Genomic DNA, 16,985 nt, shown 5'->3' on the forward strand with positions numbered 1-16,985 from the left:
AGAAACTGTACCTACTTCCCCTCCTTAGCCACTTTTTGTAACGATTTTGTACTCTAAAGATTTCCTCATCTTCAACCTCTGAAACATTTTTTGCTTTTCAGTCATTACACTTTCCTTTGTTTATATTTCTTCTGAATACCATCATCAAAATTGATTCTTTGTTGATACTCCTTGTCTCCATTTTTTAATTCCTTAAAGTAGTCTCCCTTCTATTAGTATGTGTGTAGCTGCTTGGTTTATAGTCCAAGTATCCAATTTCACCATATTTGGTAAACTGTGTCCTACTCTTTAGGAACACCATCCAATATGAATTGAAAGCACTGTCGTCAGCGCATATGCCACATTTCCCGAAACTGATGCTATTTTCTTCATTTCTCCACTTACCCCATTGATTTTGTTTTTGGTTTCCTATATTTCTGCTCTCAGTTATCTTACATAAATACTTTTTATTTCTTTCATACTATTCGCCATTTCCCGCATTAGCGAGGTAGCGTTAAGAACAGAGGACTGGGCCTTTGAGGGAATATCCTCACGTGGCCCCCTTCTCTGTTCCCTCTTTTGGAAAAAAAAAAGAAAGAATACACAGTCTTCAATTTTACTTAATGTATTTCTCTAAGCATTACATATCTCTTGAGCTTTTAAAAGATTTCACAAGTTGTTTGCAAGATCAGTAAACACCTGAACAGAATTTTAGGTAATTCAATTAGCTATGGTGCTTTCATAGACAAATGGAAACAAGCCATCATAATGATCTTGTAGAAAAGAAAATATTGCAGAAAGTGGTATTTGAGTTTAACAAACTTAAAATGATAGATATAACTCCAAACCATTATTTTGTTACACTACAAAATACTGTAAGGTGGTGGGTACTGGAAAATGTCAAATAAGTTTTAGTGTCTTTTATATGGTAATCTGAATTTTCAGTAGCATACACCATATTTTTATTTTTACCAAGATTCTTAAGAGTGATTGGCTTTATTGTTTATGATGTTGTCATATCAGTGATTGATTTTAAGAGAGCATTTGATTGTGTGAACCTTGATAATTTTTTCTGTGAGCTTGTATACTTTGGTCACCTATTCTGTCCCTTTTGTTCCTGACTGCCATCAAAGGATCAATTTTAAGAAGATATTTTTAAATTAGGACTGCATCATCTGTGGACTTCCACAGTGCATTTATCTTTTCCCTGGTTACTTTACCGGCTATGATGAGTGGGTTCCATGATTCTCAGCTACCTTTTTTATGGTCTTACTGTTGCTGTTTTCACTGCGGCTAATCCCAGTTGTAACATCAGTTTGAAAGATGACACAATATATTTATCTATCTTTATCTCTGATACCCATTCCCTCTGGGAATGCCCATCAAAAGAGTAGACTCAGCAAAAGAGTCTCCACTTCTCCGTCCCCTACATGCCTTCCTCCCATACATCATTCCATGCATTTTTTCACCATTTCTTTGTGTCTAGTATTCGTCCACTCTATTTCACCATGTTAAGACATGGCAAGCAAAGATCATTCTAAATCCACAGAAGTTTGAGACTACTTTCTCTCTGCTGTCAAAGAAGACGTATAGATTTTCCCGATTTAACTTCTTGTAGTGCTACTGTATCTATTGTTAACCATTTTTGATTGATAGGAGTGTATGCCAACTCATCCCTGGATTGAACCCATTACATTAAGCCATAATTGATAATGGAGCTTGAGCAAGCATTGTTCACAGCTGTCTGTTTATCTATCTATCTATCTGTATCTCTCATGCCTGTTCACTCCCATTAAGGGGGTTGCCACAGCAAGAGAGTCTCCGTTTATTCCTATCTTTACATGCCCCATTGCATACATCATTCCTTGCATTCTTTCCCCATTTCTCTTCCTCCAGTACTCTTCCACTCTGAAAATTCATATTCACAAGAAGGAAATTGGTTACTGTATAAAAATCATTTACAAGAACAGAGCTGACATATGGAACCTCTTTATGGAACTTAGGGTTCACAGAGGATCATAATAAAAGGATAAGAATGAATTCAGAATCATTGATATATGGTTACTTCAGGAATTGTAGAGGCATGGACTATAGATAAGGTTGTACGGAGGAGGGTGGGTGTGTTGGAAATTAGATGTTTGAGGACAAAATGTGGTGTGAGGTGGTTTGATTGAGTGAGCAATGAAAGGGTAAAAGAGATGCTTGGAAATAAAAAGAGTGTGGTTGAGAGAGCAGAAGAGGGTGTGTTGAAAGGGTTTGGACATATGGAGAGAATGAGTGCAGAAAGATTTACAAAGAGGATTTATTTGTCAGAGCTGGAGGGAATAAGAAGTGGGAGACCAAATTGGAGGTGGAAGGATGGAGTGAAAGAGATTGTGAGTGATCAGGACCTGAACATACAGGGGGGGTGAGAGACTTGCGAGGAATAGATTGAGTTGGAACGACGTGGTATACTTGGGTCAATGTGGTGTCAGTGGACTGAACCAGGGCACATGAAACATCTGGGCTAATCCATAGAAAGGTCTGTGGGGCCTGGATGTGGATAGGGAGCTGTGGTTTCAGTGTATTACACATGACAGTCAGAGACAGTGTGAATGAATGTAGCCTTTTTTGTCTTTTCCTGGCGCTGTCTCGCTGCAGCAGGGGGTAGCGATGCTGTTCCCTGTGGGGCGGGATGGCGCCAGGAACGAATGAAGGCAAGCAAGTATTTGGACATGTATATATGTATATGTGTGTGAAGGTGTTTGTTTATGTATGTATATTTTGATATGTATTTATTATTTTTTTTTTATTACACTTTGTCGCTGTCTCCCGCGTTTGCGAGGTAGCGCAAGGAAACAGACGAAAGAAATGGCCCAACCCCCCCCCCATACACATGTATATACATACGTCCACACACGCAAATATACACACCTACACAGCTTTCCATGGTTTACCCCAGACGCTTCACATGCCTTGATTCAGTCCACTGACAGCACGTCAACCCCGGTATACCACATTGCTCCAATTCACTCTATTCCTTGCCCTCCTTTCACCCTCCTGCATGTTCAGGCCCCGATCACACAAAATCTTTTTCACTCCATCTTTCCACCTCCAATTTGGTCTCCCTCTTCTCCTCGTTCCCTCCACCTCCGACACATATATCCTCTTGGTCAATCTTTCCTCACTCATTCTCTCCATGTGCCCAAACCACTTCAAAACACCCTCTTCTGCTCTCTCAACCACGCTCTTTTTATTTCCACACATCTCTCTTACCCTTACGTTACTCACTTGATCAAACCACCTCACACCACACATTGTCCTCAAACATCTCGTTTCCAGCACATCCATCCTCCTGCGCACAACTCTATCCATAGCCCACGCCTCACAACCATACAACATTGTTGGAACCACTATTCCTTCAAACATACCCATTTTTGCTTTCCGAGATAATGTTCTCGACTTCCACACATTCTTCAAGGCCCCCAGAATTTTCGCCCCCTCCCCCACCCTATGATCCACTTCCGCTTCCATGGTTCCATCCGCTGCCAGATCCACTCCCAGATATCTAAAACACTTCACTTCCTCCAGTTTTTCTCCATTCAAACTCACCTCCCAATTGACTTGACCCTCAACCCTACTGTACCTAATAACCTTGCTCTTATTCACATTTACTCTTAACTTTCTTCTTCCACACACTTTACCAAACTCAGTCACCAGCTTCTGCAGTTTCTCACATGAATCAGCCACCAGCGCTGTATCATCAGCGAACAACAACTGACTCACTTCCCAAGCTCTCTCATCCCCAACAGACTTCATACTTGCCCCTCTTTCCAAAACTCTTGCATTTACCTCCCTAACAACCCCATCCATAAACAAATTAAACAACCATGGAGACATCACACACCCCTGCCGCAAACCTACATTCACTGAGAACCAATCACTTTCCTCTCTTCCTACACGTACATATGTATATGTATGTATATATGTGTGAATGGGCATTTATATATATATATGTGTGTATGAGTGGATGGGCCATTCTTCACTACTTCGCTGACACTGGAAACAGTGATCAAGTATAATGAAATAAATAAAGGTGGTTAAACATACCTGATAAGTTGTATGAGAGATTGGTAATTGATAGGGTTGAGGCATCTGCTGAGCTTTAGATGGGAGAGGAACACTGGCTTCAGGAGTGGTTGAGGATGTGTGGACCAAATTTGTGTGAAAAATGTTTAGAGAAAGGAAAGGGTCTGTGTGTGGCAGTTATGGATCTTGCAAAAGCATATGGTATGGCTGATGGGGATGCTGTTTGAAAGGTGTTACAAATATATGGTTTGGGAGGAAAGCTTCTAGGAACAATTAGAGTTTTTATCGAGTGTAAGTCATGTATTTTGAGTGGGAAGAGGGTGAGTGGTTCCTTGTGAATCTTGGTCTGTGTTAGAGGTTTGTGATGTCACCATGGCCATTTAACCTGTTATTTAATGGGACGATGGGGGAGGTGAATGTGAAGATTTTAGAGCGAAGGGTGGGTTTGCAGTCTGTTGGGGTTGGACAACCTGAAAGGTGAGCCTGTTGGTGTTTGCAGGTGACATAACTCTATTGGTAAACACAAATGAGGTATTTCATAGGCTGATGTCTGATTTTAAGAAAGTGTGTGAGGTTGAGAGTCAGTGTGAATGAAAGTAAAGAAATGAGGTTTAGCAAGGAAGAGAGAGATTTTGGTTTGAGTTTGAGTTTAAAGAAATGAGATTTAGCAAGGAAGAGAGAAATTTTTGTTTGAGTTTGAGTTGAAAGAACCTTGAGGAAGTGGTTTGTTCTAGATAACTGGGTGTAGACATGGCAGTGGATGGAACCATAGGAGCTGAATTGAACCACAGGGAAGATGAGTGGGCAAAGGTCCTGAATGCACTAAGGCATATGTGTAAAGAGAAGTCACTCTCTCTAAGGGCAGAGATGGACATGTTTGATGGTTTCATAGTCCTGACAGTGCTGTATGGATGCAAGTTGTGGGCCCCAAGTGAAGGATAGAAGAGAGTGGATGTATTGGAAATCAACTGTCTGAGGACATTGTGTGGTGTGAGGAGGTTAATTAAGGAATGACATTGTGAGAGAGTGAGATTTTGTAGTAAGTATAGTATGTTTGAGAAAGCTGAGCAGGGTGTGCTTAAATGTCTTGAACATACGGAAATGCTGAGAGATGAAAGACTGACAGAGAAATTATATGCATCATAAGTGTAGGAAATGATGAGAAGGAGGAGCCAAGCAATGAAGTGGAAGAATAGAGTGACAGATGTTTTGATTTATCAGGTCCTGAAAATGCAGGAATGTGTGATATTTGCATGGGATAGAATGAATTAGAACAATAAAGGTACACAGAGGACAACGTACTATGAGTGTGCTGAACCATGGCATATGAAATGGTGAGGGGAAAGCATAGAAAGGTCTGTAGAACTTAGCTTTGGTTGGGGAACTCATGTTTTGGTGCATAATACATGACAGTTAAAGAGTGGATGTGAGCATATGAGTGCTATTTCTTTGTCTTTTTCTAAGACCTCTTTGTTAATATAGGAATTGGTGAACAAGCAGCAAAAAAAGAGAGAATGAGCTACATTGGACACTAGAATACTTCTTTGACACTGAACCTAAGACATTCAGCCTCAAGAGAATTTTCATTCTGAGGAAAAACCTCTTGTAATTATGATTTTATATGTTAGGTGATTGTTTGCCACTTGTCAGTGCAATCTTACCATGTTGAATGTTATTGTCAGTCAGTTTGAGCCCTTACTGCATACAGTAGTAAACTCGAGGCATCAGTCAGATGACCAGCATCATCACCTCACCTGGAGAATGGAGACAGTAGAGCTCAAAGCTGATACTTGATATATTCTTACAGATGGGGAGAAAAATTACTATCCACGTATCTTCTGTGTTGTAGGTGACAGTGGTAATAGCAGGAGGTTAGATGTTCTCTCCCCCTGTATTATCACCTGAAAGGTAGAAACAGGAAGAGGAAAGCAAGTATTTTTTTCTATGAAGGTCCATTTCTGATGCTGTCATGTTGATGGGAAAGGTAAGAATATATATAAGAAGAAACCATACACTTATTTATCTATTCTTTGGGAAACTAACAGGTTTTCTTCCTTGACAGAGTGGTAGCAGTAGTGAAGTTGTCTCCGTAACATGGCCTCTGGACAGTGTTCGAGAGATCCATATTCGGAGGTATCAACTCCAGGACTGTGCTCTAGAGTTGTTCCTCACAACTGGTCACTCAGTATTATTAGCTTTTATTGACACACAGCATCGTAATCAGGTAAGGTAGTGTGGAATATTTCTCAATGGTATCTGTCTATTTATCTATCTTTATCTCCGATGCCCATTCCCTCTGGTAACTACCACCATGTGGGTGGCCACAACAAAAGTATCTGTTATCACTGTCCTTATATGCCTCCCTTGCATACAGCATTCTGTACATTCTTCCTCCATTTCTTTCCCTCCAGTACTCTTCCACTCTATTTACCCATATCACAAGTGTTCTTCCTGTCTCGCCAACTCCTTTAATTGTACTATCGTGCACTCTTCCTCTGAACTCCCCATCTTAGTCTTTCCACATGCACAAACCACCTTAGAGTATTATGCATCACCCACTCTTTTATTTGCAATGCATTCCCTTTGCATTCCATGGCATACCTTGTACACCTCTTCATTACTTACTTCATTCAGTTTAGTCATACCACATACTCCTCTCAAATGATTGATTTCCACAGCCTTGATTCTTGAGCTGTGACTCATTCCATATCCATGTTTTGGCTGCATAGGTCATAGTTAAGTGAATTGTGCTGTCCTGTAATCCTTTTCTTCACTTCCATATTTTACCTCTACCCTTCATTATTCTCCATATCACGAAACTTACATAAGATAGCTCCCAGATCCTTAATGGTAAGATATGTAAAATTTCTTGAATTTCAAATATCTTGTGAAACTCTTCAGTCCTACCTTATTTTATTGTACTTATTTGAATTCCACAAAATTTATAGATCTTTCTTTCATACATGATTGCCCTCTCCTACATTAGCAAGGTAATGCAGGTAGTAGACAAATAAAGGCTGCATCCACTCACATCAATTCTCAAGCTGTCATATGCAGTGCACCAAAACCACAGCTCCTTGTCCAGAACCAGACTCTACAGACCTTTCCATGGTTTACCGTGGCCGCTTCACAAGCCCTGGTTCAGTTTGTTGACAACACATCAACCCCTGTATACTACATTGTTCCAATTCACTATCCCTTGCATGCATATCACCCACCTGCATGTTCAGTATCTGATTGCTCAAAATCTTTTTCACTTCATGCTTCCATCTCCAGTTTGGTTTCCCCATTCTCATTGTTCCTTCCATTTCTGACACATATATCCTCTTTATTTATCTTTCCTCTCTCATTCTCTATATTTACAACCCATTTCAGCACACCCTCTTCAGCTTTCTCAGCCACACACTTTTTATTATCAAACATTTTCAGAACTTGCTTGATCAAATCACCTCATACATTTCATTTCTAATGCACCCACCCTCCTCCGCTTAGTCTTACCCATAGCCCATGCCTCACACCCATATGATAATGTTGGAACTTCTGTACTTTCAAACATAACCCATTTTTGCCCTTCCAGATAATGTTCTTTCTTTCCACACCTTCAGTGCTCCCAGAAAGCTTGCCCCTTCACCTACCCTATGACTCTCTTCTGCTTCTATGGTTCCATTCACTGCCATGTTCACCCCAAGGTTATTTTATTCATATATTTATTTATTTTGCTTTGTCACTGTCTCCCGCGTTTGCGAGGTAGCGCAAGGAAACAGACGAAAGAAATGGCCCAACCCACCCCCATACACAATGTATATACATACACGTCCACACACGCAAATATACATACCTATACATCTCAATGTACACATATATATACACACACAGACACATACATATATACCCATGCACACAATTCACACTGTCTGCCTTTATTCATTCCCATTGCCACCTCGCCACACATGGAATACCATCCCCCTCCCCCCTCATGTGTGCGAGGTAGCACTAGGAAAAGACAACAAAGGCCCCATTCGTTCACACTCAGTCTCTAGCTGTCATGCAGTAATGCCCGAAACCACAGCTCCCTTTCCACATCCAGGCCCCACACAACTTTCCATGGTTTACCCCAGACGCTTCACATGCCCTGATTCAATCCACTGACAGCACGTCAACCCTGGTATACCACATCGATCCAATTCACTCTATTCCTTGCCCGCCTTTCACCCTCCTGCATGTTCAGGCCCCGATCACACAAAATCTTTTTCACTCCATCTTTCCACCTCCAATTTGGTCTCCCAAGGTATCTAAAACAATTCACTTCTCCCAGTTTTTTTCATTCAGACTCATACTCCATCTAACCTGTCCTTTGACTCTGCTGTCCTAGTAACCTAGCATATGTTTGAATTTATTCTCATCTTCCTCCTTTCACACATTCTTCCATACGCAGTCACCAACTGATGTAGCCTCACACTTGAATCTGCCATTAGTGCTGTACCATCAGCAGACAACGATGGACTTACTTTCTAGGTACTATCATCTCCCACAGACTGCATAGCTGCCCTGGTTTCCAAGACTCAACTCTCGTTTACTCTCACCTCAACTCTCATTTGCCCTCATTTTTAACCTTTGCACTTTCCTCTTGACCTCTTGCTGCTTATACATCCCCCTATCATTTGCACTCCTTCCCTGTAAGTACTGCCGAAACACCTTTCTTTTCTCTTTCACTAGCAATTTTACATCTTTATCCCACCACTTGCTACCCTTTCTAATCTGCCCTCCTTCCACCTTTCACATGCCACAGGCATGTCTCGCACATTTCAGCAGTGCTTTCCTTAATAACCCAATTTCCTTGTCTCATTTACTTGCAATTTTTGCCATTCTACACTTAATCTCTCCTTATATTTCTTCACACATCTTTTTCCAAGCTAACTTTTTATACTACTCTCTTCTCCTAGATATTGTTTCCTCTTTTCCTAAAAACCCCTACAAATCTCCAGCCTTGCCTCTACAAGATAGTGATAAGACATCCCTTTGGATGCCTCTCTCAGCCCGGTTAAATCCAAAAGTCTCTCTTTTACATTCCTGTCATTTAATATGTAATCCAGTAATGCCTGTTGACCGTCTCTCCTGTTCAAACATGTACTTGTTTATGCCCCTCTTTTTTGACTGGATATTCCCAGTCACCATTCCTTTTTCAGGACACAACTATAAAAGCTGTTCATTTCATAAAACTGAATATCCCATGTACCCTGTTTATACCCTTAACTGTAACATCACTCATCTTTGAATTCAAATCACCCATTACTAATACCTGGTCTCTTGCATCAAAAGTACTGACACACTCACTCAGCTACTTCCAAAATACTTGCCTCTCATGATCGTTCTTTTCAGGGGCAGGCGCAGAAGTACTAGTAATCACCCATCTCTTGCCATCCACTTTCATTTTTACCCACATCAGTGAAGAATTCACTTCCTTACACTCTATTACATGTGGAGCTGGATGGCCTCTGAAACATTCATAAAGGTCCTGCATATGACACCTTGCTCCATATTTGAGAATTTCCTTTCCTGAGAAAGGTAATATCTTGTCTATATACTTGATTACATACTTCCTGCCTCAGGAGTCTCTGCTATTTTTGTAGGGCTCTTGCAGCACTCAGGAGGTTGTATATGGGTATGGATGTAGAAATTTGTCTCTGAATTTTCAGGTATTGTTGGATAAGTGAAAAATGTTAAACAGGTGAATTTTGATTTATCAGGTAATTGGAGTCCTTAGTATGTCGGAAATGCCAAATCTTTCAAGCAAGGCTACCCTTCCTGAAGTAACAACACAGTGGCGAGAAGGTTAGTAATACTGTACAGTTTCTGGTCATGCTTTTTGTTAAATTTTCCCACTTTTTTCATTACCGAGTATTTTCCATTAATCTTAGTTTTCTGAGAATGAAACTAAAGCAGTGTGTCATCACTTGTCTTGAGAGGAGTGCTTTCACTGGTTTTTTAATATATTTATTATACTTGATCGCCGTTTCCTGCATCAGGGAGGTAGTACCAGGAAACAGATGTAAAATGGCTCATCCACTCATTTACACATATATATGATTATTATTGTTATTATTATTAGATGAATGATCCATTTCATCAAATCTTCTTTGGAGATTGTATATTATCACAGCCTTCAGGCATTTGTTTTGATTCTTAAAAGGACCATCAACTACAAAAAGCCCCTGAGACTGTACACTTTATCTTTTTAGGAAGCCTAGATTACCATCCTCTTTGTCATTTCTTCACGTCTTCATTACTGTATATTCTTTGGGAATACTGTACATATCTACCCCTATGTTGAGTTTTGTCTCGGTAATTCTTGTAATAATTAGATTGATTTGGGATGAACAATCTTTAAACTACTGTTTTTTCCTGCTCACTGCAATCACTGCTTTTATGCTCTTCCAGTTTTAAGTCAAATTAGGCCATTTCTCTGCATGTTAGGTGTTTTTTCCATAACTTTTTGAATATTATGATTAGGGAGCTGTGTACACTTGGGGCCATATCCCTTAATCCTTTTTTACTGTTCTTCAGTGTTTTAAGTTAATTCATATTGTTTACATATACAGTCTTGTCATTGAGCTTATTTCATTTATCTAAAACCATCTTATTAATTACTGAAGTACTTCTTTATGACAGTTGTAGCTTTCTTCTTGTTTAGTGACTTGCTGTGACTTCTCACTGATCTTTCACTACTAATTTCGCAAAACTTTTATCTTTGTTGATTTTATTCAGAGATGTTTTGTTATAAATTTTCGTATCTTCCTCCTCCTTCAATATGAGCAAGTCATAGTTTTTATCCTTTACTTGTAATGTGTCTGTTTTATTTCAGGTACCTTTTTTTCCCTTCACTGGACTGTATTAATCAGACTTATATGTTTCTTTAAGTATGATGACCATCCTTGAGGTACATAGTCTGATTTAGGTCTGATAACTGTAGTAAATAAGTTATTCAGGATTTCCTTATTCATGATCTTAGTTGCACTTATGAATTAAATTTAAACTCTAGGTGGATTAAGTCAGTTACTTATTTTACTGAGGTATTTTGACAGTTGATTTGGTACAGTGACAACCACAGGACCCTTTTATATATAGTTTTGTAGACTGATTGTGTGGGTATCTTTTTTGTATCAGTTTCTGTGTGTTTGAATGTCTGTTTGTTCAGTATTGGAAAGGAATTCTCCATTCCAGTGTGTTTGTGTTTTGTGTGTGTTTGTAATATTTTCTTTGCAAGTTCCTAATGAGTTTTACTGAACTCCATCTGCTCAACGTTATGCTGCAAGTGATGAAAAGTCATGTTTGGCTAGGTTTTATCCTTGGGAGTATAGTCTCATAAAAGAACTTCTCATTCCAAAGGGTTCTTCATTTCCCCACTACTAGAAGTAGCACAGCCTTGGGCTGCAAGAGCCTTTAGAAAGGTCTTGGGTTACACCAGGACTGTATCATAGAAATTGATAGATGCTACCTTGGTTAGATGGGAAATAGAAGGCTTTTATAAAAACTAGTTATATGCTTACTGAATTTATTGTATATGTCCTTGTATAAATGATTTCTCTTACAGGACACATGACAAACTTTGAATACCTAACTCAACTGAACAAGTTAGCAGGTCGATCATTTAATGACCTAATGCAGTATCCTGTGTTCCCCTTCATTCTTTCAAATTACACCACAGACATACTCAGTCTTAATGACCCCTTTAATTTCAGGTAAGTGTTACCTTGCATTCAATGTGTTATCTACAGTTGTGGTCTTAACAGGTCATTGTGATTATTTTTTTCATCTACTGTACATGCTTTCCCATTTTACCCCCTTCTCCCCCCTTTTTATTATTATTGTATTTTTATTGCTTCCTCTTTACAGATCTTTCTGTACTTAATTTGTTTCCCTACTTGTACCAGATTTCTAATATTCTTTCCTGGGAATGGAGTTGGTCATCATCCAACCCTGGAAACCCTAAAAACATGTTTTACCTTTTTCTGTTTCTTATTACTCATATTGCTGCCTCACACTGACATCATTTGGTTCACTCTTTGTTTCCATTGTGCTGTTTTCCTTTACATGCAGCATTATATCTGCCTCACCTCTGCCTCTGCAAAATTTTGCAACCTTTCATTGCCTCATTTCTTGAATTAATAAATTTTGGTTATATCATATTTTTAACTAATTCTTTACTTTTTTGCTTGTTCACGTATATAATCAGCATACAGAAACAGTTTTCTTGCTATCATTGTTTGCTTATCAGTTTATGAATTGCTTAGTGTATCTCTCTGCTTGTGTCTTTTTGTATTCATGTGTGTAAGGCTACAGTTCCTTTGTCACTTCCTTTTATAATAAGGGTACATTATGAGCTTTACTAACTGGATTGATGCAGTAAAACCAAGATGGATTAACTCATTGTTAAAAAGAATATTGATGAGCTTCTTCGCATCACACAGTCTTGTTTTAAATGATTAATGTGACATGTAATGTGACAAATAAGTAGAAGACATGTTTAAATGTATTTAGTTGCACATTGATATTTATGAATGTGAAATGAGTCATTGAATAAACTTCATGAACGTAAATGTGCATTTGACTATATTTAGACGTTTAAGAATGTGAATGGAGAAAACTTGGAGGAAGTGAAATGTTTTAGATACCAGGGAGTGGACATGGCACTGAGTGGAACTACAAAAGCAGAAGTGTCATAGGGTGGGTGAGGGGGCAAAGGTTGTGGGAGTGCTGAAAAATGTGTGGAGGGATAGAACATTATTAGGGAGGGCAGAAATGGGTATGTTTGAAGTAATAGTAGTCCCAACAATGTTATATGAATGTGAGGCATGGTCTATAAATTAGGGTGGGCAGAGGATGGTGGATGTGTTGGCAATGAAATGTCTGAGGACATTATGTGGTGCGAGGTGGTTTGATTGAGTTTATAATGAAAGGATAAGAGAGCTGTTTGGTAATAAAAAGAATATGTTTGAAAGAACTGAAGATGGTGTGCTGAAATGGTTTGGGCATATGGAGAGATTGAGTGAGGAAAAGTTGACAGAGAGGATATATGTAGCAGAAGAGAGAACAAAGAGAACAGGAGGACCAAGTTGGAGATGGAATGATGGGGTGAAAAAGATTTTGAGCAGTCAGGGCCAAACATGCAAGAGGATGAAATTGGAACAACTTGGTTTACTTGGATTAACTTGCTGTCAGTAGACTGAATCAGGGCATGTGAAATGTCTGGGGTAAACCATGGAAAGTTATGTGGAGGAAATTAAACATGAGAAAAAAAGGACAAAGAGCATATATCGTTCATAATACTTTGTGAGTTTGTATCTGACATGCAAAGTCAGGAAATAGGCTGGGAAGTGAAGGCATTAGGGGAAAACCATGGAAATGTCTGTATGGCTTGGCTATGACTAGGTGGCTATGGCTTTGGTTGATCATGAATGACATCAAGATATTGGATGTGAACAAATCAGGTTGTTCACTGACTGTTCCTGTTGTTAACAAGTATGAAAAAGGAATGCATCTCTGATGCATGTTCCCTTCTGGAACTCCCTCAAAGTGTGGCCACAGCATTAGAATCTCCATAGCTAGTAGACTTCACTGCTGCTTCTTAGCCTTTAGTGCCTCACCCTTAACATGCCAATAGAAGAGGGCCACTCTAGTGCAGTGGTTGCAGAGGCTTCTCCCTAATGTTCTTACTGACTACAACTACCTTATGCTCCTGCCATATGTTCCTACCCACTATTTCTAACTAGTGCTCCTGCCTGAATGTTCCTACCTACTGCTTCTATCTGTTGCTCATACCATTTTGCCAAAAGGCAGGGCTAGCACATAGTGCTTACCGGAGAAAAATCCAGTTATGAAAAATGTGTTATGTCATGCAAGCTTAATTAGATGCAAATAGTACATGTGAAATTTAAGGTAACAGTGCACCTTGTCATATATATATATATATATATATATATATATATATATATATATATATATATATATATATATATATATATATTTGAGTGGGAGATGTATAAAAGAAAGAGACAGGAAGTCAAGAGAAAGGTGCAAGAGGTGAAAAAGAGGGCAAATGAGAGTTGGGGTGAGAGAGTATCATTAAATTTTAGGGAGGATAAAAAGATGTTCTGGAAGGAGGTAAATAAAGTGCGTAAGACAAGGGAGCAAATGGGAACTTCAGTGAAGGGCGCAAATGGGGAGGTGATAACAAGTAGTGGTGATGTGAGAAGGAGATAGAGTGAGTATTTTGAAGGTTTGTTGAATGTGTTTGATGATAGAGTGGCAGATATAGGGTGTTTTGGTCGAGGTGGTGTGCAAAGTGCAAGGGTTAGGGAAAATGATTTGGTAAACAGAGAAGAGGTAGTAAAAGCTTTGCAGAAGATGAAAGCCGGCAAGGCAGCAGGTTTGGATGGTATTGCAGTGGAATTTATTAAAAAACGGGGTGATTGTATTATTGACTGGTTGGTAAGGTTATTTAATGTATGTATGACTTATGGTGAGGTCCCTGAGGATTGGCGGAATGCGTGCATAGTGCCGTTGTACAAAGGCAAAGGGGATAAGAGTGAGTGCTCAAATTACAGAGGTATAAGTTTGTTGAGTATTCCTGGTAAATTATATGGGAGGGTATTGATTGAGAGGGTGAAGGCATGTACAGAGCATCAGATTGGGGAAGAGCAGTGTGGTTTCAGAAGTGGTAGAGGATGTGTGGATCAGGTGTTTGCTTTGAAGAATATATGTGAGAAATACTTAGAAAAGCAAATGGATTTGTATATAGCATTTATGGATCTGGAGAAGGCATATGATAGAGTTGATAGAGATGCTCTGTGGAAGGTATTAAGAATATATGGTGTGGGAGGCAAGTTGTTAGAAGCAGTGAAAAGTTTTTATGGAGGATGTAAGGCATGTGTACGTGTAGGAAGAGAGGAAAGTGATTGGTTCTCAGTGAATGTAGGTTTGCGGCAGGGGTGTGTGATGGTTGTTTAATTTGTCTCCTTGGTTGTTTAATTTGTTTATGGATGGGGTTGTTAGGGAGGCGAATGCAAGAGTTTTGGAAAGAGGGGCAAGTATGAAGTCTGTTGTGGATGAGAGAGCTTGGGAAGTGAGTCAGTTGTTGTTCGCTGATGATACAGCGCTGGTGGCTGATTCATGTGAGAAACTGCAGAAGCTGGTGACTGAGTTTGGTAAAGTGTGTGAAAGAAGAAAGTTAAGAGTAAATGTGAATAAGAGCAAGGTTATTAGGTACAGTATGGTTGAGGGTCAAGTCAATTGGGAGGTAAGTTTGAATGGAGAAAAACTGGAGGAAGTAAAGTGTTTTAGATATCTGGGAGTGGATCTGGCAGCGGATGGAACCATGGAAGCGGAAGTGGATCATAGAGTGGGGGGGAGGGGGCGAAAATCCTGGGAGCCTTGAAGAATGTGTGGAAGTCGAGAACATTATCTCGGAAATCAAAAATGGGTATGTTTGAAGGAATAGTGGTTCCAACAATGTTGTATGGTTGCGAGGCATGGGCTATGGATAGAGTTGTGCGCAGGAGGATGGATGTGCTGGAAATGAGATGTTTGAGGACAATGTGTGGTGTGAGGTGGTTTGATCGAGTAAGTAATGTAAGGGTAAGAGAGATGTGTGGAAATAAAAAGAGTGTGGTTGAGAGAGCAGAAGAGGGTGTTTTGAAATGGTTTGGGCACATGGAGAGAATGAGTGAGGAAAGATTGACCAAGAGGATATATGTGTCGGAGGTGGAGGGAACGAGGAGAAGTGGGAGACCAAATTGGAGGTGGAAAGATGGAGTGAAAAAGATTTTGTGTGATTGGGGCCTGAATATGCAGGAGGGTGAAAGGAGGGCAAGGAATAGAGTGAATTGGATCGATGTGGTATACTGGGGTTGACGTGCTGTCAGTGGATTGAATCAGGGCATGTGAAGCGTCTGGGGTAAACCATGGAAAGCTGTGTAGGTATGTATATTTGCGTGTGTGGACGTATGTATATACAGGGATAATATATATATATATATATATATCTTTCTTTTCTTTCATACTATTCGCCATTTCCCGCATTAGCGAGGTAGCGTTAAGAACAGAGGACTGGGCCTTAGAGGGAATATCCTCACCTGACCCCCTTCTCTGTTCCTTCTTTTGGAAAAAAAAAAAACGAGAGGGGAGGATTTCCAGCCACCCGCTCCCTCCCCTTTTAGTCGCCTTCTACGACACGCAGGGAATACGTGGGAAGTATTCTTTCTCCCCTATCCCCAGGGATATATATATATATATATATATATATATATATATATATATATATATATATATATATATATATATATATATGTATATATATATTTTTTTTTTTTTTTTTTTTTTTTATACTTTGTCGCTGTCTCCCGCGTTTGCGAGGTAGCGCAAGGAAACAGACGAAAGAAATGGCCCAACCCCCCCCATACACATGTACATACACACGTCCACACACACAAATATACATACCTACACAGCTTTCCATGGTTTACCCCGGACGCTTCACATGCCTTGATTCAATCCACTGACAGCACGTCAACCCCTGTATACCACATCGCTCCAATTCACTCTATTCCTTGCCCTCCTTTCACCCTCCTGCATGTTCAGGCCCCGATCACACAAAATCTTTTTCACTCCATCTTTCCACCTCCAATTTGGTCTCCCTCTTCTCCTCGTTCCCTCCACCTCCGACACATATATCCTCTTGGTCAATCTTTCCTCACTCATTCTCTCCATGTGCCCAAACCATTTTAAAACACCCTCTTCTGCTCTCTCAACCACGCTCTTTTTATTTCCACACATCTCTCTTACCCTTACGTTACTTACTCGATCAAACCACCTCACACCACACATTGTCCTCAAACATCTCATTTCCAGCACATCCATCCTCCTGCGCACAACTCTATCCA

At 39.8% G+C, this 16,985-nt stretch overlaps 1 protein-coding gene across 2 annotated transcripts in view; it reads left to right on the forward strand.

Annotated features, from left to right (window-relative positions):
* Positions 1–16,985, forward strand: part of LOC139761476 (lysosomal-trafficking regulator-like) — a 174,209-nt gene that overhangs the window by 123,016 nt on the left and 34,208 nt on the right. For both annotated transcript variants that reach the window (XM_071685719.1, XM_071685720.1), the window contains exons 41-43: positions 6,110–6,271; positions 9,795–9,879; positions 11,639–11,786. In XM_071685719.1, the coding sequence (XP_071541820.1) occupies positions 6,110–6,271; positions 9,795–9,879; positions 11,639–11,786 (395 nt within the window). The remainder of the gene's footprint in view (positions 1–6,109; positions 6,272–9,794; positions 9,880–11,638; positions 11,787–16,985) is intronic.

This window comes from Panulirus ornatus, chromosome 40, assembly GCF_036320965.1.
Source record: "Panulirus ornatus isolate Po-2019 chromosome 40, ASM3632096v1, whole genome shotgun sequence".
In the NCBI taxonomy this organism is placed as follows: Eukaryota; Metazoa; Arthropoda; class Malacostraca; order Decapoda; family Palinuridae; genus Panulirus; species Panulirus ornatus.